Source organism: Sorex fumeus, unplaced genomic scaffold (genome assembly GCF_029834395.1).
Source record: "Sorex fumeus unplaced genomic scaffold, SorFum_2.1 ptg000025l, whole genome shotgun sequence".
Taxonomy (NCBI): domain Eukaryota; kingdom Metazoa; phylum Chordata; class Mammalia; order Eulipotyphla; family Soricidae; genus Sorex; species Sorex fumeus.
Window position 1 is genome coordinate 1,215,605 of NW_026606082.1, and position 25,837 is coordinate 1,241,441.

At 58.8% G+C, this 25,837-nt stretch overlaps 1 protein-coding gene across 1 annotated transcript; it reads left to right on the forward strand.

Annotated features, from left to right (window-relative positions):
* The first annotated feature begins 1,693 nt into the window (after positions 1–1,693).
* On the forward strand, positions 1,694–25,054 carry USP30 (ubiquitin specific peptidase 30). Its single transcript, XM_056114481.1, has 13 exons — positions 1,694–1,796; positions 4,816–4,925; positions 6,128–6,310; positions 11,049–11,152; positions 14,636–14,734; positions 15,161–15,206; positions 16,859–16,953; positions 19,661–19,720; positions 20,236–20,322; positions 20,426–20,506; positions 20,592–20,799; positions 22,547–22,670; positions 24,047–25,054. The coding sequence occupies exons 1-13, from the start codon at positions 1,735–1,737 to the stop codon at positions 24,309–24,311; spliced, it is 1,524 nt and encodes a 507-aa protein (XP_055970456.1). The 5' UTR covers positions 1,694–1,734; the 3' UTR covers positions 24,312–25,054.
* The last annotated feature ends 783 nt before the right edge of the window (positions 25,055–25,837 follow it).

The following is a 25,837-nucleotide window of genomic DNA, read 5'->3' on the forward strand; positions in this document are numbered from 1 at the left end:
CCCGGTGGTTGGCTGACAGCACCTTGCAGTGGATGAGTGCGCACTGCTGCCACGGCTCCATGCCCTGAGTTCCAGAGTAAGGAACAGACCCTGAATCCCCCTGGGCATTGCCAGGTGTGACCCCAAAACTTAAAATAAGTAAAGAAATAAATTCTTTCTCTCTCTTTTTTTTTTTTGCTTTTTGGGTCACACCCAGTGATGCACAGGGGTTCCTCCTGGCTCTACACTCAGGAATACTCCTGGCGGTGCTCGGGGGACCCTAGGGGATGCTGGGAATTGAACCCGGGTTGGCTGCGTGCAAGGCAAACGCCCTACCTGCTGTGGCTATCTCTCCAGCCCCAAGAAATAAATTATTATTATTTTTTTGCCTTTTGGGTCACACCCGGCGATGCACAGGGGTTCCTCCTGGCTCTGCACTCAGGAGTTACTCCTGGCGGTGCTCGGGGGACCCTAGGGGATGCTGGGAATTGAACCCGGGTTGGCTGCGTGCAAGGCAAACGCCCTACCTGCTGTGGCTATCTCTCCAGCCCCAAGAAATAAATTATTATTATTTTTTTGCCTTTTGGGTCACACCCGGCGATGCACAGGGGTTCCTCCTGGCTCTGCACTCAGGAGTTACTCCTGGCGGTGCTCGGGGGACCCTAGGGGATGCTGGGAATTGAACCCGGGTTGGCTGCGTGCAAGGCAAACGCCCTACCTGCTGTGGCTATCTCTCCAGCCCCAAGAAATAAATTATTATTATTTTTTTGCCTTTTGGGTCACACCCGGCGATGCACAGGGGTTCCTCCTGGCTCTGCACTCAGGAGTTACTCCTGGCGGTGCTCGGGGGACCCTAGGGGATGCTGGGAATTGAACCCGGGTTGGCTGCGTGCAAGGCAAACGCCCTACCTGCTGTGGCTATCTCTCCAGCCCCAAGAAATAAATTATTATTATTTTTTTGCCTTTTGGGTCACACCCGGCGATGCACAGGGGTTCCTCCTGGCTCTGCACTCAGGAGTTACTCCTGGCGGTGCTCGGGGGACCCTAGGGGATGCTGGGAATTGAACCCGGGTTGGCTGCGTGCAAGGCAAACGCCCTACCTGCTGTGGCTATCTCTCCAGCCCCAAGAAATAAATTATTATTATTTTTTTGCCTTTTGGGTCACACCCGGCGATGCACAGGGGTTCCCCCTGGCTCTGCACTCAGGAATTATCCCTGGCGGTGCTCAGGGGTCCCTATGGGATGCTGGGAATCGAACCCCGGTCAGCCAGGTGCAAGGCAAACGCCCTCCCCGCTGTGCTCTCTCTCCAGCCCCAAGAAATAAATTCTTAAAATAAAAAGGACTCGCCCTCTCTTGGCTGGAGCAGCGATTGTCCCGTGGGGAGGCCTCTGCCTTGCACGCGGCTGACCTGGGTTCGACTCCCAGCGTCCCCTAAGGTCCCCTGAGCACTGCAGGATAGCCCCTGAGTGCGAGCCGGGAGGAGCCCCAGAGCACCGCGCCGGGCGTGGCCCCTCCCCGCCCCCAAACCAGGCTGGGCGCGGGCCGGGGGCGCCCTGGCAACCGGCGCGTCGCCGGGGAGCAGGAGGAAGCGGCCGCGCGCCGGTCCGGCGCCTCCGAGCTCCGGCGGGGCGCGCTTCCGGGCCGGGCCGGGCCCGCGTCGGTCCCTCGGAGCCGGGCTGGGGCCGCGGTTCCTCCGCCCGGGCCCGACCGGGTGCAGCGCCCGAGCGGCGGGAGCGGCGGGAGCGGCGGCCGCGATGCTGCCGAGCGCGGCCGACCGGGCCCTGCAGCGCCTGGTGCGCGCCGGCGCGGCCGTCAGGTGAGCGGGCGCGGGCGGCCGGGGCCGGGACCCCCCGGGCTGGCCGGGGGCATCTGGGGCCCTGCGGGTCCGGGGCGGCGCCCCCCGCGCCCCCCGCGCTGTCGCCCCTGGCTCGTGCAGCGACCCCCGGGCGCGCCCAGGGCCCGACTTCTCCCTCTGCGCCCCCACCCCCGCCTCCCGGACCCGGCGGGCCTTCCAGGACCCCCGAGCTCCTGCAGGGTGCCCCCTCCCCCGATTCTTTGGGGGGCGCCCAGGCAGGTGAGACCCTGACCTCTCGGGGTCTCCCCCGAATCCTGCCGGGGTTCTCAGCCTTCTGAGTGGTCAGAGATTTTTTTAGCCCCACCCCATGCACCCCATTTTGTCAGTACCCCCTCTTCCTGCCACCCCCCACCCCCCGTGGCCCGGACCCCCACCCCCACCCCCTGCATGCGGCCCGGTCTCCTTACTGGCTCCTCTTACAAAGGCCCCCATCCCAGCAAGGACCCTGGGGTCTGAGAGGCCCCCCGCCCCCCATTCCTCCAGCTGGCCGGTCCCTCCCCCTGCCCCCCTATGCCCGGCTGACTGAGCCTCTCGGTGACTGACCCTGAACGCCTGGCCTATCGCTTCTGGTGCGGCCTGCCTCTGGGACTAGAACATTCTAGAGTGTTTTCCCAAGGCCGGGAGCCGCGGGTGGCTGTGGGTGCGGGGTGAAGGGTGCGCAGGGGGCAGGAGAAGCGGGGCTCCCCGCAGCCCCCTCTCCCCACGGGGCTCCCGTGGGAATGCTCTGCTGGGGACCGGGGTTGGCGGCAGCCCCCCCAGCACCCCGGGTTCCGCGCAGGACCCTCTCAGAACCTGGCACTTCTCTGCCTCTCCGTGTCCCTTGGGAGCTCGGTGGTGCAAGGCAGGCGGGCGGGCGGGCGCTGCTGGTACTTTGACCAAGCTGGCCTGTCTCTGGGTTTCCCAATCCCCGGAACTGGGCAGGAGAGCAGAACTCGCCCTCCTGGACTGCCGGCTGGGAGAGGCAGCTGGCAGGGCCTTTCCAGCCGCTTGTGGTGGGGCTTCCAGACCGTAGACCGCTGACTTGGGAGCCAGGAGCCTTTCCAGCCTTCCCGGCGTGCTCTGGGAGCCAGAGGTGCACCGCAGAAGCTTCAAGAACAGGCCTTGGGGAGTGGGGAGGGGGCTTAAGGATAACGGGCCTCTGCTTGGCGTGCGTCGACCCCGTTTCTGTCCTCTGTGCCGTGTGACTCCCTCCCCCCAACCCTCAGCGGTGCTAGCTGGGACCCCGGAGAGGGCCAGCACTGTCAGTCGTCGCCCGGGTGGTCCCCGGGACTCCAAGACCTGAGCTGCTCGGGGGAGTGAGGGTCCCTCACGCTCATCCCCCTGCAAGGCTGGCGGAAAACTGCTGGAAGTAGCCCCGAGGGAGACACCCAGCAGCCTCCGTCCCCGAGGATAGCGCCAGTTGGGTGTGGCTTCGAGGTTGGGCCTTCCCTGTTTTGTGTGAGGTCCTGAGTTTCGGCTTTGGCCTTGGCACCAGAAGAGGAGGAAAGGCGAGCTGGAAAAATAGGACAGCAGGTGGGCCGCTGGCCTCGCGTGCTGCCGACACAGGCTTCGCCCCCAGCACCCCATAGGGTCCACCTGGCCTGCCAGGAGTGATCCCTGAGTGCAGAGGCAGGGGTAAGCCCTGCGTGAGAGGGAGAGAGACAGACAGACAGGCAGAGAGTATAACTCAGCAGTCCAACAGGGCACAGTAGAATAATGATAGGAACTGAGATTTAATGATGCTGGAGCGACTGAGCCAGGCACCTGTGCTTCCGCTCTGCGGACTGTGACCCTGGACAGATCTGTTGGGACTTGAGGCCCCAGTTCTGACCGACTCCAGGAAATTGTTCGTGTGGCAAGAGCCCCGATGTTCTCGCGATCCCCAGGCCGGAATAAAGGCTGCTCACCGTGCACACGTAGGACACGCGTGTACCGGACGCAGCCGACCCGTTTCGCCTTCTTCGGTGGACTTGGAGAACTGCGTGGTTAATGTCTTAAAGGAGAGTTCTTAATTTGCTGGTGCAGTTGCTCACGGGCAGTGAAAGAAAACGGCAGTGTCCGTCGGGCCTGAAGTGAAGAGATCTTTCGGGATATTTAGACCTTTCCAGCCACCAAACCCCGCCCCCCCGCCCCCCAACCTCTGTCTGTCCTGGAAAAAAATCAGTGCGTTTCTCTAAGTCCATTGAGACTAGGCTTACAGTCCATTGAGAAGCTGCCCTGGGCCTGATGGGACACTCAGGGCATGGGGCGATGGGACAGATGAGGTCCAGGCGTTTGTGTCTGCTGAGGGAAGCGGCAGTCTCTGCGCGTTGAGGGTGCGGGACTCGGTGGCTTGGGTTTGGAGGTCAGTGCGGGAGTGTTCTGGGATGCAGGGAGCCGCACTCCAAGCTTCCGAGGGCTGCCCCCGGGCCTGACTATGCCGAGACTCGGCTGCTTTTCTGAGTCCCGATCCTGGCGCCAGAGAGCTAGCACTGGGATGGCGAAGGCGTTTGCCTTGCGTGCCTTTGATCCCGGTTCGACCCCTGGCACTGCCCATGGGCCTCCAGAGCCCTGCCGCATGTGGCCCCTGACACTTCTGGGGTGGCCTGAGGGAGGCTTACTGGGAGGGGACCCCCGTGCCTCTTGAGCCCACTTGGGAGGTCTCCCCCCAAAAGAACACTGGGCAGATTCCCCCAGCTGCGGGGTGGAGAGAGAAAAGGGAACAGACAGTGTTGAAGAGTGACAACAACCCCTTGGCCTTGGGTCACAACATTTATAACCGAACGCTGGGGGGAGGGGCGGCGGGGCCGTGGGTGTGGTAACCACATCCATGCTACAAACTTCGGCTGTTGCAACCGTGGTACCTGACCCTGGTGAGCATCAGGACGGTCCTGTTGCCACACGCTGTTTTAGCCGAACGCCAGGCGCTTGGTGGGCCAGCCTGCCATCTCAACGGCGGCTCACGTCCATGTCCTGTGCCCTTGTGATGAGAAGGTGGCAGAAAGCTGACTTTCTGTTTCAGGTACAAAGTCATGAAGAATTGGGGCGTCATCGGGGGACTCGCTGCTGCCCTGGCCGCCGGGATCTATGTCATTTGGGGTCCCATTACAGAACGGAAGAAACGCCGAAAAGGTAAGGATGAGGCCGTTGGGTGCTGATGTGAGCTGTGACCCTGACTCTTGTCATCCCCAGAGAGCCCCGGACAGGGGGAGAGGGTTTGGGTTTTTTTTTTGCATGGGGTTGTGAGGGGGTGTCTGTTTTCTAACTTTAGTTTCTGAAGCACTACTTTCGTTCCAAACAGGATCATTTTAATGACTCACTTTTTTTCCACCCCATAGTATTAAAACATCAGTGTGTTGCCCTTCGAAGTCTTAAATCTGAGACTGGCTCTGTAATGAAAGGTTCCCCCCGGCTACATGGCCCTTAAGCATTCTGACCGTTGTATGGCTCCCAGGGGTGGCTAATTACAGATCACAGGCCTGGTTTGCCCACCCTGCTGTTGGTTATTAGTAAAGGTTTCTTTGTTAGCACAAAAATCTCTTTTCTTTATCTGGAAAAAAAAAAACCCTTCTGTAAATGCTCTCTACTTCAGTAAAATTCAATGAAAGCAAAAAGCGGGGAGTAGATGTAGCCAAATGCTGATCATTGTTAAAGCTGGGGGTGGTTATGATTTCGGGGTGGGGTGGGGGGGCGGGGTCATTACGTAGCTTCTCTTTTCTGTGCGTTTGGGAGCTTTTTCATCAAGCGTTGAAAGCCGTTCCTCAGGGGCCGGAGTGGTAGTACAGTGGAGAGGGCGCTCGCCCCTCATCCGGGTTCCATCCCCGGCCGCCCATAAGGCCCCCCGAGCCCTACCAGGAGCGCAGAGCCAGGAGTAAGCCCCGAGTGTCTCGGGCTGCGGCCCAAACACCAAGAAAAGGAAAAAGAAAGGGCGGAAAGAAAGACTGACCCGAGCGTCTCTGGAGGGCGTCTTTCCTCTGCGCATGAGAACACAAGCATTGTTGGGGACACACACAGTCATTGTCCTCCTGCTCTGGGGAACAGTGCTCGCTTATCAGAGGGTGAGGCGGGAGTGAGGGAGTGAGCGTTCCCGCCCACTCACGCCAAGCTCCATGCTGGGGATGGGTTTCAGAAGTTTCCCCCTCGGGGGGCGCTTTTATGTCACTTGGGGGTAGCGCCGGAAGCAGCCAGAGAGCTGGGCCCAAGGTGTCTGAGCTGAAGGTCCTTTCGCTCTGAGATTTCGAATCCAGGACCCTGGCTCAGAACCCCCACCCGGGCCCCGGTGGGAGAGGAAAGACGCTCCTTCTGACGTGTGTGCCGCGCTGACCCCCCTGCAGGGCTGGTGCCCGGCCTCGTGAACCTGGGGAACACCTGCTTCATGAACTCCCTCCTGCAAGGCCTGTCCGCCTGCCCCGCCTTCGTCAAGTGGCTGGAGGAGTTCACCACCCAGTACAGCCGGGACCAGACGGAGCCGCCGGCCCAGCAGTACCTGTCCCTGACGCTGCTGCACCTCCTGAAAGGTACCTCCCGGGGCCTGTCACGGCAGGGCAGCACCCCCATGCGGGAAGGGAGGCCGTCAGGAATCAAGCGGAGGCTCGTAGGGGGAAAACGTGAGGGGCCCAACAGGTTGGAGAGCTTTCATGTCAGAGATGTGTGGTTTGGGCCGGAGCGATGGTCCAACGGGGAGGGCGTTTTTCTTGCTCTCGGCTGACCTGGGTGTAATATCCAGCATCCCATTACTCCCTGAGCGCCGCCAGAACTAATTCCCTGAGCGCAGAACCAGGAAGAACCCTGAGCATCACTGGGTGTGACCCCCCCCACCCCCCCAAAAAAAGAAAAAAAGATGTGTGGTTCATTGAGGGGGCGGGTATTGGAGGGGGTGGGACTTCCTGGGGATTCTCCCTCCACTGGCCCAGACCCCTCAAGGCCTGGGCCTGGGGGTGTGGGGTCACTTAGCCCGTTGTGCTGAGGGTGTCCTGGTGGGTGGGTCAGCCAGGCAAATCTGCGCTCCAGCCCCGCGAGCTCCCTCCCTTAGCCCTGGTGCGGTTTCACGACAGGGCCTGGGCCTGTGACTCAGCAGAAAAGCACCGAGCTTGCGTGCAGGAAGCAGGAGAGCTCAGAGCTGGCGTGCAGGACTCTGGGTTCAGTCCCCAGCACCCCAAAAGAAACAGCTCCATCAATAACAATTTAAAAACCAATTAGAGGGCCAGAGGGATGGCACAGCGGGTAGGGCGTTTGCCTTAACACGCAGTTCATCCGCGTTCAGTCCCCGGTGTCCCATAGGGTCCCCCAAGCCCCGCCAGGAATGATTCCTGAGTGCAGAGCTAGGAGGAACCCTGAGCATCACCGTGTGTGACCCAAAAAGGAAAAAAAAAAGGATTGATAACAACTTTCATTTACTGACGATTATTATTACTTTTGTTGTTATGTTTGGGCCGGGAACTGGGGGTTTCCTCAGGGTTCTATCCTGGCCTGGCGTCAGCTGTGCGCAAGGCGCAAACCTTAACTCCCCTGTACCATCTTGATGATCCTCTCAGTTAACTGTTTAAGGAAGGAACATGTGTACTGATGCCTAGTCATGTTAGTCAGAAGACGTCTTCCAGTTTCAAGACTATCAGAGTTTTCCTTTCGGGGCTGGCGAGATAGTCCTGTGGGGAGGCCACTTGTCCCCAGCACCACACACGGTCCCGCAAGCCCCACCAGTATTGTGGAGCCGGGAGTAAATCCTTATCACTGCCCGATGTGGCCCCCACAACCCCTCCAAAAAAAAAAAAACACTGAAAAATATTTTTAAAGTGCCTTAGTCGGGGCTGGAGAGATAGCACAGCGGGTCGGGCGTTTGCCTTGCACACGGCCGACCCGGGTTCTATTTCCAGCATCCCATAGGGTCCCCCTGAGCACCGCCAGGAGTGACTCCTGAGTGCAGAGCCAGGAGGAACCCCTGTACATCGCCAGGTGTGACCCAAAAAAAAAGCAGAAAAAAAAATGAAAAAGTGCCTTAGTCTAGGGAATACCTTGCCAACACATGATGATTGATAATTTGATAGGCCCAAGATACATCAGAAAAACTCGTGTTCTGTTGGTGGAAAGTGAGCAGCTGGTGGAGGGCTGGGTGCTCCATCACTGTATGGCTGAATCTCAAACACGAAAACTGAGTGACTGTATCTCATGGTGGAGTTCATGCCAATTCAATCGGCTTAATCAATGGCTGAACGAATAGCAGCATTCCTACATTTAAAAAGAGTAAAGGAAAACTGGTCTTCAATCTGACCCTGATCACAGAAATACTAGTAACATCCTAGTGAGGTCCTCCCCTTGTTCATCGATTTACTCCGGCGGGCACCAGTAACATCTCCCTTGTGAGACTTCTTGTTACTGTGTTTGGCATATCGAATACACCACGGGGAGCTTGCCAGGCTCTGCCGTGTGGGCGGGATGCTCTCGGTAGCTTGCTGGGCTCTCCCAGAGGGATGGAGGAATCGAACTCGGATCGGCCGCGTGCAAGGCAAATGCCCTACCCGCTGTACTATCGCTCCAGCCCCAGTGAGGTACCATTGTAGGGCCGCCTTGTGGAGAGCAGCCCAGAAGCACGTGGGGCAGCCTGCAGAACTGCAGTGCCATTTGACCTGGTGATTCCGTGCGGGGAATTTCTCACAGGAGTGGTGAGACAGCCCACATGGGGTGACAGCAGTCTGCAGTGGCCTTCTCAGAGCAGACGAGTGCAGGAACGGCTTGGGAGGCCACCCTGGCCAGTTCCAGTCTGCCGAGCTCGGTGAAGACCTTAAGAATGTTCCTCTCTGCGGGGGCCGGAGCGATAGCACAGCAGGGAGGGCGTTTGTCTTCTACGCAGCCGACCCGGGTTCAGTCCTCAGCATCCCATATGGTCTCCCAAGCACCACCAGGAGTGATTTGTGAGTGCAGAGCCAGGAGTAACCTCTGAATTTCTCTGGATGTGACCCAAAAAGCAAAAAACAAAGAAATTTCCTCTCTGGGCCTGAGAGGTAGGATAGGTGTAAGGCGTTCCCCTGACCCTCGTTGGAACCCTGGTACTCCATAGGGTGCCCTGAGCATAGAGTCAGCAGGAAGCCCTGAGCACAGCTGGGTGTGGTCCAGACTCACCCCCCTCACCCCCTCCAGAACAACAAAACAACTACTAAAACTTGGCGCTGTCAGCAGCCAGGACTCTCGCCAGGCACTCAGCTCGGAATTGCTTCCCTGCGGCCTCAGCTGGACCCAGAACTCTCTGAGAGGCTAGCCCTGATTTTCTGGTCAAGAGGCTATTGGTTCTTTAAAATCCCCTCGCAGAGGGCTGGAGCAATAGTACAGCGGGTAGGACGTTTGCCTTGCATGTGGCCAACTCGGGTGTGATCCCCGGCATCCCAGATGGTTCCCCTGAGCACCACCAAGAGTGATTGCTGAGTACAGAGCCAGGAGTGAGCCCTGAGCATCGCCAAGTGTGACCCTCCCCCCTCAAAAAAAAAAATTAAAAATGACCTCCTCAGGGCTGAAGTGATAGCACAACGGGTAGGGTGTTTGCCTTGCACGCGGCCGACCCGGGTTCGATTCCCAGCATCCCAAATGGTCCCCTGAGCACCGCCAGGGGTAGTTCCTGAGTGCAGAGCCAGGAGTAACCCCTGTGCATCATCGGGTGTGACCCAAAAAGCAAAAAAAAAAAAAAAAAAAAAAAAAGACCTCCTAAAGGGGCTGGAGAGGTAGTGAAAGGGCACTTTCCTTGCACATGGCCAGCCTGGGTTTGATCATCCGCATCCCATACGGCTCCCCAAACCCTGCCAGGGGTGATCCCTGAGCACAGAGCCAGGGTCAAGGAAGAACCTGAGCACTTACGTGTGGCCCCAGAGCATTCCATGTTCGGCCAAAGTCCCCTTGCCCCAACCCCCAAAGTAAGGACTCCAGTTTCCTTCCATGCTGTGCCGTGTGGCCTGCATGCCGGAGCGTTTTGTCCGAACTCAGGAGTGCCCTGGAGTTTCCCTCCTGGCTTCCAGTGTCCGGGAGAAAGGCCCCTCTCAGGACATGGTCCTGCCTCTCGGCTCCGCCTTCCTACCCCCCCAACTCTGCAGTTTCTGTCTCACAGAATCGGTCTGTGCCATGTTCGCTCACATCCTTTGCCCATGTGAGAGCATCGTGGCAAAGGACCTGATGCGACACCATGCCTTCTCAGCACGGGGCCCTGGATCCGGAGCCGGTGCCCATCGTGTGGCTGGACTTTACGGTGCTCGGGGCCACCCGTCCCCAAGAGTTGTGAGTCAGATCCTTCCATTCACTGAGAACCGTGGGATCGTAAATTCATCCCGATGGCGGTGATTCAGGGGACCAGGAATTGATGATTTCATTCACCCACGGTCTAGGGGCCAGAGAGGTAGCACAGCTAGGGGGCGGGGGGGTGCTTTTCTCACTGTGCAGCCTACCCTGGGTCAAGCCCAGGCTCTGCAGAGGGTCTCTGATCACTGCCGGGGATTGGCCCCGAGCACAGAGCCAGGAGTAGTCCCCTGAGCACTGGTACTTGTGGCAACTCCCCACCATGCAGAATCCTTGGACCCGGTTTTGCGTGTGGGTGGCCCAGGTTGAGTCCTTGACACCACTTGGTCCCCTCCACACCACCAGGAGCGAACCCCGGGCACTGAGCTGGGTGTAGCCCCCAGGTACTTTCAGGTGTAGCCCCCAGACCACTAAATGAATAAATAGTGCCACTTTATTCAGATGACATACATTTAGCACACGTACAGTTCCACGAGGCATCAAAGGCATTGTGGGTAAAAGGCACTGCAGGTAAAAGGCATAGTGGGTCAGGCTGTGAAGAGCAGCCCCGAAGATCCCCCTAACGGCGCTTGGGCAGCCGGTCAGTTCCTAAACATTCCCTGAAGATAAAACATGAGACCCTTAAACTGCATTTCAAGTCTGTCATCTTCTACTGCTTCTCAGGACATGAAGCACCCAGGCATGGGGGCAGGGAATCTGGTGGCGGTTGTGGACAGGAGTGCTGGGTGTGTCGCCACGCAGGCTTCTCCTGAGTCGTACTGGGAGCTGTTAAAAAAAAAATCCAGTTTGAGTAGCGTGTGGCTGCCAGCATCGGAGAAAGCTCCCACAGTGCTCTCTCCCTCCCCCCCTTCCCCTCCCCCTCTCCACACCCCTTGGAAGGCCAGGCACCCCAGTCAGCTCCTGCATGCTGTGCCGCTAGCTGTCCGGCTAAGTGAATTTCATAACCGGGCTACCTTTATTGTTTTTTTTATTTTCTTCCAGCTCTGTCCTGCCAGGAAGTTACTGATGAGGATGTCTTAGACGCAAGCTGCTTGTTGGACGTCTTAAGAACGTACAGGTGGCAGATCTCGTCCTTCGAAGAACAGGTGCGCACACACGGTTCAGAGCAGGTTGGGCTCGGAGAAGGCTGCCCACTCCGGCCGGAGCTCGCATGCCATCTGGACGCAGCTGCATAGCCCCAGAGGCCAGAGTCAAGGCCAGGAGGGGCGGGAAGAGAGTCCGGCAGGTACCCTCTCTGCAGAGCGCCCGCCTGGCACGTGGTGGCCTGCGTCCCATTCCCGGCATCCCATATCATCCCCCGAATCTCACCAGGAGCGATCTGTGAGCGCAGAGCCAGGACTAAGCCCTGAGCACTGCTTTGTGGGGCCCAGCAAGCAAGCAAACTAGCAAGCTGACCGCCTGGCCTGCCTTTGTTTCTTGGTGATGTTCGAATAGCTTCAGTGTGGTCCTGGCAGCCACTGGGAACTTTTCTTTTTTCTTTTTTTTTTTTTTCTGTTTTGGGTCACACTCAGTGATGCTCAGGGGTTATTCCTGACTTTGCCTCAAGAATTACTCCTGGCCCTGCTCTCAGGGCTGTATGGGATACCAGGGATCGAACCCGGGTCAGTAGTGTGCAAGGCATGTGCCCTCCCCGCTGTCCTATCGCTCATGGCCCCGGGAACTTCCTGCGGTCACGATGAGGGCCACAGCCCGTTTTCGCCCATCTGGAGAGCTCTAGCTGCACGGCTTTCAGGGTGAAACTGTGATCGTTCCTGAGGGAGTCTGCCTTTCCGCGGGTGAGAGGAGCCGCAGGGCCCTCTGGGAGTTATAACTCCCCAGAGAGATTTGGAGGTACAGGGAGAACCAATTCTCAGTCCATGCCCTTGTTTCAGGAAAATAGATAAAACTGGGGCCGGGCCATTAGGACAGTGGGTAAGGTTGCACGAGGCCGACCCGGTTCGATCCCCGACACCCCATATCATTCCCCCTGGCACCTCCAGGAGTGATTCCAGAGCAGAGGCAGGAGTAACCCCTGAACATCGTCAGGTACAGCTCCAAAACCAGAAAAATAATAATAATAAGGGGCTGGAGCCATAGCACAGCGGGGAGGGTATTTGCCTTGCACGCGGCCAACCCAGCTTCGGTTCCCACATCCCATAGGGTCCCCCGAGCACAGCCAGGAGTAATTCCTGAGTGCAGAGCCAGGAGTGATCCCTGAGCATCATTGGGTGTGACCCAGAAAGGAAAAAAATAATAATAATAATAAATGAATAAATAGAATGGTTCTCAGAGACAGACTTGATGTGGCCCAGATCTTGGGGTGGGCCTGAGCTTCTGGGTCCTGCCACATCCCTCGTTCCCCTCCCAGCACCCAGCGCCCGCCCCCCTGGGGAGAGTCTCTGCTTTCCCCTCCCCAGCCTGGGGCTAAGGCCAGAGTACAGCTCTGGAGCACTGTGCCGGGAGTCCTGCTGACCCCGCCCTGGCCTCCTGTCCCATCTAGCTTTGGAAGGTTGCTTCCCCGGGGCTGCAGGGCTGAGAAGTGGGGGCCAGCCTCTGGGTTTCCTCAGAGGGAGCTGGAGGGGGAGGCGTGAACCAGCTCTGGAAAGCGGGAGGACGGGGGAGGCGCCCCAACCCCTTGCAGTCCTATGCCAAGGCGATGAGGCCACGCGCGCCCAGAGCTGCCGCTGCAGTGTGTGGGCCTGGTGGTTCTGGGGTCCGCCAGCACCACGCCTGGGTGTGCTGGGGGGGGGACCCTGAGATGCAGAATTGAACCAAGGACCTCAGAGAGCCCTGGGGGCTGGGGTTCAGGTGCCCCCCACCCCCGTACGGGCGCCCCTGCCCAGCCGTCCCTTTTTCCCAAGGGGACCCGTTTCCACTCGATCTGAAGCCATGGATGTGTTAGACTTTTTATTTATGTTTTAGGATTTGGTGATCTTGGGTGTTTTTGTTTTTTATGGGGGGGAGGGTCACACCTGTCGATGCTCAGGGCTTCCTCCTGGCTCTGCACTCAGGAATCTCTCCGGGCAGTGCTGGGGGACCAGATGGGATGCCGGGGATTGAACCCGGGTGGGCCGCATGCCAGGCAAACGCCCTCCCCGCTGCGCTATCCCCTTGTTTGTTTCTTTTGTATTTGGCCATATCCGGTGCTCCGGGGTCACTCCTGGAGGGGCTCTGGGGACCGCAGAGGGTGCCGGATCGAACCTGGCACCCTCCCTCCTCGGTGTACTAATGCTCTGACATCTTCTACCACTTAAAGAATTCCCAGCAGATCCCCCTCTGGGAGCGGGAATTATCGGCTGCATTTTGCATTTCTCTAGTCTGCATTTTCCCGGTGGCCAAACTCTGAAGTCCCCCAGGACGTCCGACACCTCTCCGGCGCGCCACCCTTCTTCCAGTGACCCGTTTCTGTCCTGGTCACTGCTTGGGGGTCACCGAGCCACACTCTGCTCTGGCCCGTGTGGGAAAGAGAGGTTCATGTCTGTCTGTCTGTCTGTCATCCCGAAGACACACAGTGCTCCTTCCCTGGGCCCGCCACTGTCCTGGCCGCTCGCCCAGTGACAGACGTCACTCTCAGCGTCCCTAGCGTGGGCACTGAGCTCCGTGCGTTGTGCTGGGCCAAGCGCTCTCGTGCCCTGTTATGCATCAGACTGAGTCCTCCCCTCTGCCCTGCCCAGAGGTCCTGACCGCCCTCAGCTCAGAGACGCCAAGTAACTTCCCCAAAGCCACACAGCTCTGAAGGCCACAGAGCCAAGCTGGGGACCAGGCCGGGGCGTCCGAGCACCCTTCAGTCCCACCCTCCTCTCTGCGGTGCGGCGTCCCCTGGGCCAAGTGCTGGCCAGCAGTGACCAGAGGGGTGCAGCATGAGCCGGCTCTGTCCTGTGAGGGGCATTTCTCCCGGAGACCCCTGCTCTTGCTCCAAGGACCGGCCCCTCCCGCAGTCCCCGGGGCCGGTGGCCATCCCAGGCAGTGGCCCTTGTACTGTTGGCTACAGCCAGGCACGGCCGCTGGCCCCTGCAGCTTTCTCCATGGTCAACGGCGACCCAGCCCCAGGCCTGCCTCTGTGTCGTGAACACCCTGGGAGCTTCCTGTCCGCACCAGAGCACAGGAAAGTTCAGGAAGCGGTGGATTCCCTGGCGCTTGGGCCAGCTAGGGCGGGGCTGGCTGCACGGTGGGCTGTTGGCCTGCACCCGTGAGGCCGAGTTTGGCTCTCCGCACGCCTTCTGACCCCCGCCCCCCACCCCAACCCTGACCCTGCAGCCCCCACAACAAACCCAGCCTCCCTCTCACTGGTGCACCCAAATTCCTGTTTTTGTTTTTGTTTGGCGGCCACGCCTGGCCGTTCTCAGCGCTGGCTTCTGACTCCGTGCTCAGGCGTCCCTCGTGGTGGTGCTCGGGGGACCCTCTGGTGTGTCGGGGATCGACCCGCAGGTCGGCTGCTGGCCAGGCCGGCGCCCTGCCTGCTGTCCTGTCGCCCCAGCCCTCCGTGGAGGCTGTCTGGTCAGCACAGAGCCGGCCTGCGGGGTAACTGCCCACGGGAGTCGTGGTGGGCCGTGGCCCCCCGCCTCTGAAGGCCGCTGTGCTTTTGGCAGGACGCCCACGAGCTGTTCCACATCATCACGGCCTCCCTGGAGGACGAGCGGGACCGGCAGCCACAGGTCACGCCCCTGTTTGACGTGCAGGCCCTGGAGGTGAGCGGGAGGGACCCCCGGGAGGGGTGGGTGTCTCTGGCTCTCCCATGGGCCCTTGGTCTCAGGAGAAAGAGGGTTGCCCCCCACCCCGCCCCTGCAGGAGGGATGCTGTGAAGGTCGGGGAGTTGGCTCGTGCCAGGGAAGGGAGAACCTCCTCCAGGAGCGGAATGGCGCTGGGTGAAGCCAGGGGTGGGGGACAGGCCCCTGGAGGACAGTCTGGGGGAGGGGAACCGTCAGGGTGCGGGCAGCGGGGAGACTCATGAGACTGGGAAGCAGGGCGGCCTGCAGGGTTGCTGGAAGGTTTTCATCCTCTCTCCCTCTCTCTCCCTCCCCCTCCCCTCTCTCCTCCTCTCTCTTTCTCCATCTCCCTCCTTCCTCTCTCCCTCGCTCCCTCCCTCCCTCCCTCTCTCCCTCTCTCCCCTACAGCAACAGTCCGAAGTGACTCCCCGACAGACCACCTGCCACACCAGAGGTAGTAGTCCTTTTCCGTGGATCTGGGACAGCCGCACTGTGACGTGGTAGCTGGGACAATGACTTGCTTGTGTGAACCTGTCCCTGGGGACACCCAATCCCGCATGAACTCGGCGGCTGCGTCTCAGTCCCCTGGTGGGCGCCCCGAGTTGCCCCACGCCTGCTCCCCATGCGGTCTCCTCTGAGAGCTCACGCACCCTGCAGGCGGGGCGCTGCCCTCTGCCACCTTGAGGTGCTTCTGGGGAGAGTTCAGTGAGCTGTGGCTGCTGTGTGCCTCAGCGGGCCACCTCCCCACCAGTGTCCACCACCAGGGCTCCTGGCTCTCCCTAGAAGGAAACCATTGCTTTCTCATGACTGGAGGGGGGGAAAAAAGACACCAGCTCCTTTTTTTTGGGGGGGGGGGGCTCTGCACTCAGGAGTTCCTCCTGGCGGTGCTCAAGGGACCATGTGGGATGCTGGGAATCGAACCCAGGTCAGCCGCTTGCAAGGCAGATGTCCTGCCCGTTGTGCTATCGCTCCAGCTCCAGACACCAGCTCCTTGGTGTACTAGAAACGCTGAATCAAAGGGATTCTCAACCCATGCTCTGTGCCGAGTACCCAGCTCTCTGATGCCGGCCCCCAGGCCACTCTGATGTCAAAGGTGTTGGGGAAATAACCATCCCCGGTTCACTCTTAAGATAATTATTCATTTTTGCCATAGTACGCAACACAATCCAGTCATCAGGGCAGTGATGATTAATACTTATCCCCAGCAAGCCCAGGCTTGCAGAGGCGAAGTGACCACACAGCACCCCGGGCTGACACGGAGTAAAGTTTGGAGCAAGCCTGGGGCTGCCTGCGAACCTCCCACGTACCCAGGCTGCACCCCGCATCCCCAGACCATAGGCTGCACCCCCCCAACTGCACCTGCATTCCCAGAACAGGCACTGCATCCCCAGGCTGCACCCGCCCCTGCCCCCGAGAGTGCCCCGCCGCCTGCAGACCATACAGTGGTGTGCTTGCCCCATGAACCCCCTCCTAGCCGCAGGGCAGTGCCAGTGTCTCAGAACTTGAGCCTCTCGGTGAGTTTCGAAGTTGCGGTCACTGGGAGTGCAGGAGTCTCGGCCTCCCACACATTTGTGTGTGTGTGTGTGTGTGTGTGTGTGGCACTGTAGCACTGTCCTCCCATTGTTCATCAATTTGCTCGAGCGGGCACCAGTAACGTCTCCATTGTGAGACTTGTTACTGTGTCTGGCATCTCGAAGACATCACGGGGAGTTTGTCGAGCTCTACGAGAAGGATGGATGGATCGAACCCGGGTCAGCTGTATGCAGGGCAGACGCCCTACCCGCTGTGCTGTCGCTCCAGCAGTGTGTGTGTGAACAGTAAAATCACCCTCAGCCCCACGAGTTCCTTTTCTTTAGCGTGGCTGAAATCCCCATCCCAAGGCCCCCCATAAACATCTGCGTGAAGGGACGTGGTGTTGGGTCTGTCGGGTTCCTTTGCTGGTTGGCTTCATAGTGGAAGCCAGTACGGAAGGCGGCTCGCGTTAGGGTTCAGGACCATGTCTTTCTCTTTTCCCCCCGAAGTGGGCGTTCCTAGTCCAGACTTGAGGAGGGTGAGTGTGGAAGAGGAGCGCCCCGGGGGGCCTAGCCGCATGTCCGTGTCTTGCAGGCACCCCCCACCCCGCGTCCAAACACTGGAAGTCCCAGCATCCCTTCCACGGGAGACTGACTAGCAACATGGTCTGCAAACACTGTGAGCACCAGGTGAGCCCACAGCTCGGCGCGGGTTTTCTCTCCTGGGGCCCGGAAGGATCCAGAGAGCGAGGCCTGGCGTGGAGCGACAGTATGGAGATGGCCTGGCTTGGCACACGGTGGCTGGCCTGCCACCCCCGGCCCATGCTTCAGAGCTCACTGAGGCTCGCCACACCTTTCGTCATCGTGGTGCGGCCACACACCCGGCTCACGTTCCCGGCAGTGACACAGCTGTGGGTGGACACAGCTGGCAGGATCATGATCGGCACATGTGGGCCAGGCCTGGACAGGGACTTGAACTCGTGACCAGATCGCTCGCCAGGCAGGCGTTCCGCAGTCGTTCTTCTGACTCAGCCGTCTTGGAGTTTTATTGTTTTCCCGTTGGTCACTCCCGGCTGCGCTCAGAGTGGGAGTACTCCTGGCTCTGAGCTCCGGCATCATGCCTGGCGATGCATTGAGTGGGGGCGGGGGTCAGATAGGATTCCTGGTGTTGGACGTGGTCGGCCGTGTGCAAGGGAAGTGCCCTGCCTGCTGTACTGTCATTCCAGTGCCAGCGACGGTCTTAAATATTTTCGTAAATAGCCTTTAATGGAGTCATTTTGTTTTGGGTGGGGTGGGGTCATTCATATTGGTGATGTTCCAGGGCTCCTCCTGCCTCAGCTGAGGAGTGACCCCCACCGTGCTGGGGAGACCACAGAAGTGCCAGGGATTGAATCTGGGTCAGCCGCGTGCAAGGCAAACACCTTACCCGCCGGACTCACTATCTCTCTGACCTCTCGCTGCTTTTTTTTGGCAGCTCATAATATAAGTCACACATTTACCCAGAAGTCATGCATTCTTTCTTCAACTGCATTTCCTGCCACGTTTTTTTCTGTATTATACTACATTTTATGAACATGATGTCATCTAATCATTCCCAAGAAATTTGGATTCTCCACAGTTTTGCTGCTCTGCATAAGTGATGGGTATCGCTATAAATATGCCTGTGGTTGTTTCTACAGCATGAAATCCCCAAATCTTATACCTGTGATCCTGTGATCCCGTCCTCCCGTTGTTCATCGAGCGGGCCCAGTAACGTCTCCGTTGGAGACTTTGATGTTACTGTGTTTGGCATCTCGAATACGTCACGGGGAGCTTGCCTGTGGTTGTTTCTATAGCATGAAATCCCCAAATCTTATACCATCTTCTGTTTTTCTAGGCTATTCTTGAGTATTATTCTACTTCCTATGTTTGTAAGGTGGTTTTTAGTAACATTTGCTTTTACATAAGTTACTGTCACTGTCCTCCCGTTGTTCATCGATTTGCTCGAGCGGGCCCAGTAACGTCTCCATTGTGAGACTTGTTGTTACTGTGTTTGGCATCTCGAATACGTCACGGGGAGCTTGCCAGGCTTTGCCTTGCGGGCAAGATACTCTCGAGAGGGGCGGAGGAATCGAACCCAGGTCGGCCCGGTTGGCCGCGTGCAAGGCAGACGCCCTACCCGCTGTGCTGACCCGAGTATCTCGCTCACACAGCAAAGCCTGGCAAGCTACCCTTGACGTATTCAATATGCCAAAAACAGTAACAACAGCAATTTACATAAGTATATATATAATTATCTAAATAATACATAGTCACGGCCATGTGCTTCCAGGAGCTGGGTTTTATAGTCTGTGGGTCTTGGCCATTGATGGGATTACACGGCGCCGGGAGCAGTTGGTGGGTGTGACGCCTACATACTGGAAGATGGGGGAACTGGGTGGAGGAGGCCCAGTCCCAATCCGAGCAGGCTTGGAGATCTACGCCCCGGGTCGCGCACACCTGGGTTTCTCTGCCGGTTCCTTCATGCGTGAGGCTCATCCAAACGTGTGGAGAGTGGTCTTAAGCATGGCTGTGGCTGAAACCAGAGGACTTCAGCTGCCGGGGCTCTGCTCGCGGTGGGGAGGGAAACTCAACCCACCCTCCTCTAAGGGGCCCCGGAGAGGACAGCCAGGCGCGGAGGCAGGAGACTCTGCACTGTTTTCTTCTGGGAGCTGGGTTTTATAATCTCTGGGTCTTGGCCGTTGATGGAATTACACTTATTATCTAGTTCTTACTATGGAGAATCTGGCAGGCTACCAAGAGTGTCCTGCCCACCCGGCAGAGTCTGGCAAACTCCCTGTGGCGTGTTCAGTGTGCCAAAAACCAGTAACAGTGATGGGTCTCATTCTCCTGACCCTGAAAGAGCCTTGAATGTGGCATTTTCTAAAATCTCAGGGCTAGGTCGAAGGAGACATTACTGGGGCCTGCTCGAGGAAATCGATGAACAACAGGGTGACAGTGATAACAGTGATATATGTTTTATTATATTCACATTAGGTGCCTAAATATTGAAGTGTATCATAATAATATAAACCAATAAATGTTTATAACCCTCTCTCTCCCATCCAGAAGACTTTGAACAGAACCTAAAGCTTTTTTGGGGTTTTCTGCACTCATTCTGCACTGGAGCGATAGCACAGCGGGTAGGGCGTTCGCCTTACAAGCGGCCAACATGGCCGACCCGAGTTCGATTCCTCTGCCCCTCTCGGAGAGCCCGGCAAGCTACCGAGAGTATTTGATATGCCAGACACAGTAACAACAAAGTCTCCAATGGAGACGTTACTGGGCCCGCTCGAGCAAATCGACGATCAACGGGAGGGCCTTTACCTTTACCTTTACCTTTACCTTTCTGCACTCATGCTATTATTTTTTTTTCCAGAGTCCTGTTCGATTTGATACCTTTGATAGCCTTTCGCTAAGTATTCCAGCTGCCACATGGGTATGTCCAGTCGTTGGTCGGTTAGGGGTCCTGTAGTGCTCTCAGACCTGCGAGGGTGGTGCGGTCTGTTGGTCTGTTGCACTGTGTCCCACACCTAGTACGCCCCATCTCAGCTTTCACGTGTGGAACCTCGGTCAGACTTAGGGGGTGGAGACGGGCGGATGATTTCTCCCTGGCTGTGGGAAATTTGGCTTTTTCGGAAATGCACGCGTGCACACAGCTACACACGCGTGCTCACATGAGCACACAACATGTGCTCACACACATGCACGCTGATCTCAAATGCAGAGCCATGGGCAGCCTCAGAGGAGCCCGTGATGTGACGAAGTGTCAGTCACGGCCTCGATCAGAAATCAGCCCCCAGGGGCAGGTCTCTGCAAGGCGCTGTTGCCCGAGAAGCGGAAAGAAAAGGCTCCAGGGTCCCCCCCACCCCCCCACGCCGGCTGTTGGCAGCTTCCAGGGGCCTGTCCTCCTCCTCCCACCCCACAGTGACCCTGCTGTCCTCCTCGCCCTAGGGTCACCCCTTGACCCTGGACCACTGCCTTCATCACTTCATCTCGTCCGAGTCTGTGCGGGACGTCGTCTGCGACAACTGCACCAAGGTAGGCCCGGGACCCGAGGGAGGGGGTCCCCGCGACGGCTCGCCGGTCCCCTTCCCGCAGCCCTCCGGAGCCCTGCCCACCGCCGTGCCCGCTTCCGTTCCAGATGGAAGCCAGAGGGACCCCGAGCGGGGAGCAGGTCGAGCACCAGAGGACGACGTTCGTCAAGCAGCTCAAGCTCGGGAAGGTGAGCGGGTGCCCGGCGGGCCTGCACGGCGGCGCCTGGGGGAGCCGGGCCGGCCGCCAGCCCTTGACCCGCGCCTTCCCCGCAGCTCCCACAGTGCCTGTGCATCCACCTCCAGCGCCTGAGCTGGTCCAGCCACGGGACGCCCCTGAAGCGCCACGAGCACGTGCAGTTCAACGAGTTCCTGATGATGGACACCTACAAGTACCGCCTCCTGGGCCGCAAGCCCCGCGCGCACAGCTCCCGGCCGGGCCAGGGAGCCGGCCCTGCCCTGGAGCCCGCAACCCCCAAGCCTGGTGGGTGGGGACGGGGGTGGAGGGCAGGGCCCGCACAGAGAAGAGGCGGCGGGCACCCCGGCCTTTGGCGCACCCGGCCACGTTGCTTTTTGCTTCCGAGAACAGCTCGGGGGGATGCGGGAGAGGCATGAGCTCCTCACGGGCACAGTGATTCAGACGGCCGTTGTCTCAGAGCTGTGTGCATGGCAGCCCGAGAAGCCAGTCCAGCGGGATGGCGTTGGCCTGGCGTCAGGCCAACCTGGGTTCAAACTCGGGCACCTCTTCACAGTCCCCTGAGCCCTGCCAGGAGTGATTCCCGAGCACAGAGCCAGGAATCAGCCTTGAGCACAGTTGGGTGTCCCCCCCCCCAAAAAAAAATCAGAGTGGGGCCAGAGAGAGTATCGCAGCTTTGGCGCTTGCCTTGCACCTGGGTTCCATCCTCAGCATTCTGTCGGTCCCCCAAGCACCACCAGGCGTGGTCCCCGAGCATGGACCCGGGAGTACCCCTGGGCGTCACTGGATGTGGTCCTTCCCTTTCCGCAAAATAATCCAAAGCCACAGTATGGATGAGAACATTTGTTTTGCGTGTGGCTGACCCCGGTTTGATCCCTGGCACCACGCATGGTTCCCCCAGCCCACCGGGAAGGGCCCTGAGCACAGAGCCAGGAGTAAGCCCCGAGCAGCACCACAGCTGGCCCCAAATCCAGAAAGTAAAAAATAAGGAAGGTCAGAGAGGGCTGGAGAGCCAGTGCAGGGGCCCCGGTGCTGCCTTGCGAACGGCCAACGGCAGCTTGAGCCCCAGCAGCGGCAGGAGGGACCCCCACGGGGAGTAGCCCCCGAGCACGGTCAGGAATGGCCTGGACTGCCCCCTCCCCAAGAAGCCGAGGAAAGAGAATCTCTTTGAAATGGTTGAGTCTGTGGTTCTCCGTCGGCGGCAGACGTCCCCTCCCGTACCTGGTGACATTTTGGCTGTCCCCAGTGGAGATGGTTGAGTTGTCTAGTTGTGCTCCCTCTGCAGGGTGGATGTCTGTCCCGAGACATTTGCTAAACATCTTACAGCACACAGGACAGCCCACTGCAGAGTCCCCCAGCCCCAGACACCAACGGTGACAACACTGAGACCAAGGTTGGGGTCAGAAAGCCAAGAGGAGGGGCAGGAGAGATAATACAGCGGGTAGGGCGTTTGCCTTGCGTGACCCAGGTTCGATCCCCGACATCCCATACGGTCCCCCGAGCACTGCCAGGAGTAATTCCTGAGTGCAGAGCCAGGAATAACCCCTGTGCATTGCTGGGTATGATCCAAAAAGCAAAAAAATAAAAGCCGAGAAGTGACCTTGGACTCCCCTGACTCAGGCCCTCGGCCAACAAGGGGCGCCCCATGCCCCACAAGCTGTCAGCGGGAGCCAGCTGGGTGGTGCGTGCTTTTTATCTGGTTTGTTTTGGGACCCGGAAGCGCTCAGGGGTTACTCCAGGCTCTGCACTCAGGGATCACTCTGAGTTAGTGATGTAGCTCCGGGTGACCATGTGGGAGCCGGGGATCGGAGCCAGGCCGGATCATACGAGGCTGCTGTCTCTCCGCCCTGCGGTTCCTGTGTGAGCTGGAAGCAGCTCAGAGCTGAGTGGGAACTTGAAGAGGCTGCAAGACGGGACGAGCTGTCCGGTTTTCTTCGTAGCAGGGCGGGCGGGGCGTGCAGTTTCTAGGCGATCGGAATCCTGTGGTCTGCCCCAGCCACCGCTGATCCTGCCGCCACGCCGTTTTCTCTTGCAGTTCTGAATCAGCCCAGGGGCCCCAAGACACAGATCTTCATGAATGGCGCCTGCTCCTCCCCGTCTTTGCTGCCCACCCTGCCAAGCCCAGTGCCCTTCCCTTTGCCAGCGGTTCCTGACTACAGGTGAGTCGCTCTTCGAATGCACACAGTGGCCCTATTCTCGGCTTCCAAATGTCGTTTTTGTTTGTTTGTTTTTGTCTTTGGGACACATCTGGCAGTGCTCAGGGGTTACTCCTGGCTCTGTGCTCAGGATCACTAGCGGTGTGGGGGGGGGCGTCATATGGGATGCCCGGGATCGAACCCAGGTCAGCTGCATGCAAGGCAACTACCCTACCCGCTATACTATCGTTCTGACCCTTTTTTATAGAAATATAGAATTTAGGTGGTTTCTTCCCCCCCGCCTTTCTTTTCTTTTTTTTTTTTTTTGCTTTTTGGGTCACACCTGGTGATGCTCAGGGGTTCCTCCTGGCTCTGCACTCAGGAGTTACTCCTGGCGGTGCTCAGGGGACCATATGGGATGCTGGGAATCAAACCCGGGTCGGCCGCGTGCAAGGCAAACGCCCTACCCACTGTGCTATCTCTCCAGCCCCGCCCCCCCTTTCATTTTAAGGTGAAATTTCACTGTGCACTCCCTTTTCATGTCCAAAATGGAAATCACTTAAAAATGAAGGACTAGGGGCCAGGAAGATCGCTCAGTGGCTGAGCACATGCTTCGCACGCAGGAGACCCGGTTGGAGCTTCAGCACCACGTGGTCCCCTGGCCACGTCTGGAGCAACCTGCAAGCGTTAAGCCAGAAATACCCCCCTGAGCATTGCCAGGTGTGCCCCAGCTCACCCACGCACACCCAGCTCAACCCTGGGCACCACATACGGTTCTCTGAGCTCTGCCAGGAGTGAGCACTGAGCATAGAGCCAGGAGTAAGCCCTGAACACTGGTGGGTGTGGCCTAAGCGCCTCCCCCCTCCAATACATGATGTTGAAATATCTGTACTTGTTTGCTATGTAATAAGTGTGATTATATGCATCAGACATACAGAGAAAAGTTTGCGAGGCCAGGGCGATAGTGCAGGGTGCTTGCTCTGCACGTGGCTAACCTCGGTTCGATTCCCGCTCTCCCTTGTGGTCCCCTGGGCCCGCCAGTAGTGATCCCTGAGTGTGCAGGGCCAGGAGTAAACTCGGAACACTGCAGGGTGCAGCCCCACCTCCCAAATACTTTCCCACCTGGGCATACCCCCTAAAAATCCTTTAAACCTTTCAAGCCTTCTGCTCTGCAGAGTTTGTGTGCGTGTGTGCGCGTGTGTGTGCGCGCGCATGCACACACGTGTACACACGCCAGTAAACACGGGCGTGCAGCTGATGCTTGCAGGGGTGTGTAGGCACCTGGTGCACCTTTGCATCGGTGCGCTGCTGAACGGACAGGCTTGGGCTGTGGGCTCGGCCGGGACGGGACGCTTCCCTTGTCCGTGTAAAACCCCCGGCGTTTGTCCCCGACCATTCAGCTCCTCCACGTACCTCTTCCGGCTGATGGCAGTGGTCGTCCACCACGGAGACATGCACTCGGGCCACTTCGTGACCTACCGACGGTCCCCGCCATCGGCCAAGAACCCCCTGGCCACCAGCAGCCAGTGGCTGTGGGTCTCAGACGACACCGTCCGCAAGGCCAGCCTGCAGGAGGTCCTGTCGTCCAGCGCCTACCTGTTGTTCTACGAGCGCGTGCTCTCCAGGCTGCAGCCCCAGAGCCGGGAGTACAAGTCAGAAGAATGACTCGGCCCTGGCCCCGGGGGATGCCGAGCTGACCAGACTGGCCGGGCAGAAGGCGGAGCCCAACTGTAGGGGTGTGGGCGCGCCAGCCGCTTCCCCGGGGTCCTTCCCAGAGCAGGCCCACGTGGAGGCCCGTGGCCCCGACTCTATCCCCCCGTCAGGCTCCCTGGCACAGGCCTGCCGGCACGCCCCGGACGGCAGCGGTCGGCCCGTGATGAGAAGCAGCGAAGCAGCGAGCCTGTCTTTCCACCCACCCGGGCCAGGTCATTAAAAAGAGATCGGACTCTGGAAGCCGCGTTTTTCTAAGCCGAGCGTGTCTGGTGTCCTCCGAGGGAAACTGGCTGCGTCCACTTCCTCTGATTATTTCAGCCCAGATCTTTTATTTTTTAATAAAACAGACCCACTTAAAAAAAGAAAAAGAAAAAAATCTTTGAGTTAGCGAAATGATCCCGGGCAACGATCTAGAAGAAAAAGTGCCTTCCGCTCTCGTGGCCTGAGCAGCAACCAACCCCACCCACCCTGGGACTCTCGCGGACGGTCCTGGAGACACGCCCTTCCTCCCAAGCCACTGGCCGGCCAGCAAGACGCCTCGAGACCTCTCCCCCCGCCCCTTTTGTACGTCTGTTTTCTAACTCTCCATCATTTGTACCTAGTGAAGTCTCATCTGTCAAACCCACCGCGGGGGGCGGGGGGCGGGAGAAGCCGTTGCTGCTTTATCGGTGATTTGGAAACCCGTTTGCTTTTATCCTCTGTACACGGCACTGAGATCCAGTTCTGGGTCGGGGGAGCTGGAACCAGACGGCATCTGGGAGCCCCTCTTACGCAGAAGCCCGAGGTTATGGTTGTGGGCAGCCTGTCTTCCCATTCTCCAGAGTTTGAGCTGACCGTCCCGCCTGGTTGGAGGGCCGGGCCGGGAAGGAAGGAAGGGCGGGCGCGGCCAACCCCTGGGCTGCTGTATCTCTGCACCTCAGAGCTGATGAGCACAGGGGTCCAGCCCTGCCCACTTTCTTCTAAAAGCACGTCACCGCCAACCGACTGGGACGCGCCCGTTCGGGTCGAATGTGTCCCCCGCGGGCCTGCTGCCACCCGCTCGGGCCCACTGGGCGTTCCCGCGCCTTGCCCCCATAACACAGCTCGGGGCTGAAGGAGCTTGGGTGACATTGCAGCTAGGTGTTTTTGTTTGTTTAAATACTTTCAGTCCTTAAAAAAATAGATACCAAATTCAGAGGCCTCTTCCGAGCTGAGATTTGAAATCAGACGAATCCCAAAGGTCACCTGGGGCCAGGCTGCGGCTCTGTGCCTCTCCTGGTGGGAGCGAGGCCTTGGGGACGGACCCTGACGGGGCCAGCCTGTCCCGAGGACACCACCCTCCGTCTTGTTCAGTAGCTCTGACGGGTCGGCTCTGCAGGCCTGAGCATCCCGGCCTGGACCAGGTGCCGGTCAGTGCCGACGTCCCTCCCAGATGCCATGGCCGACCCCGTGCTGACACTAAAACAAGCCCCCCCCCCCGCGTGCCGCCCCATCTGATG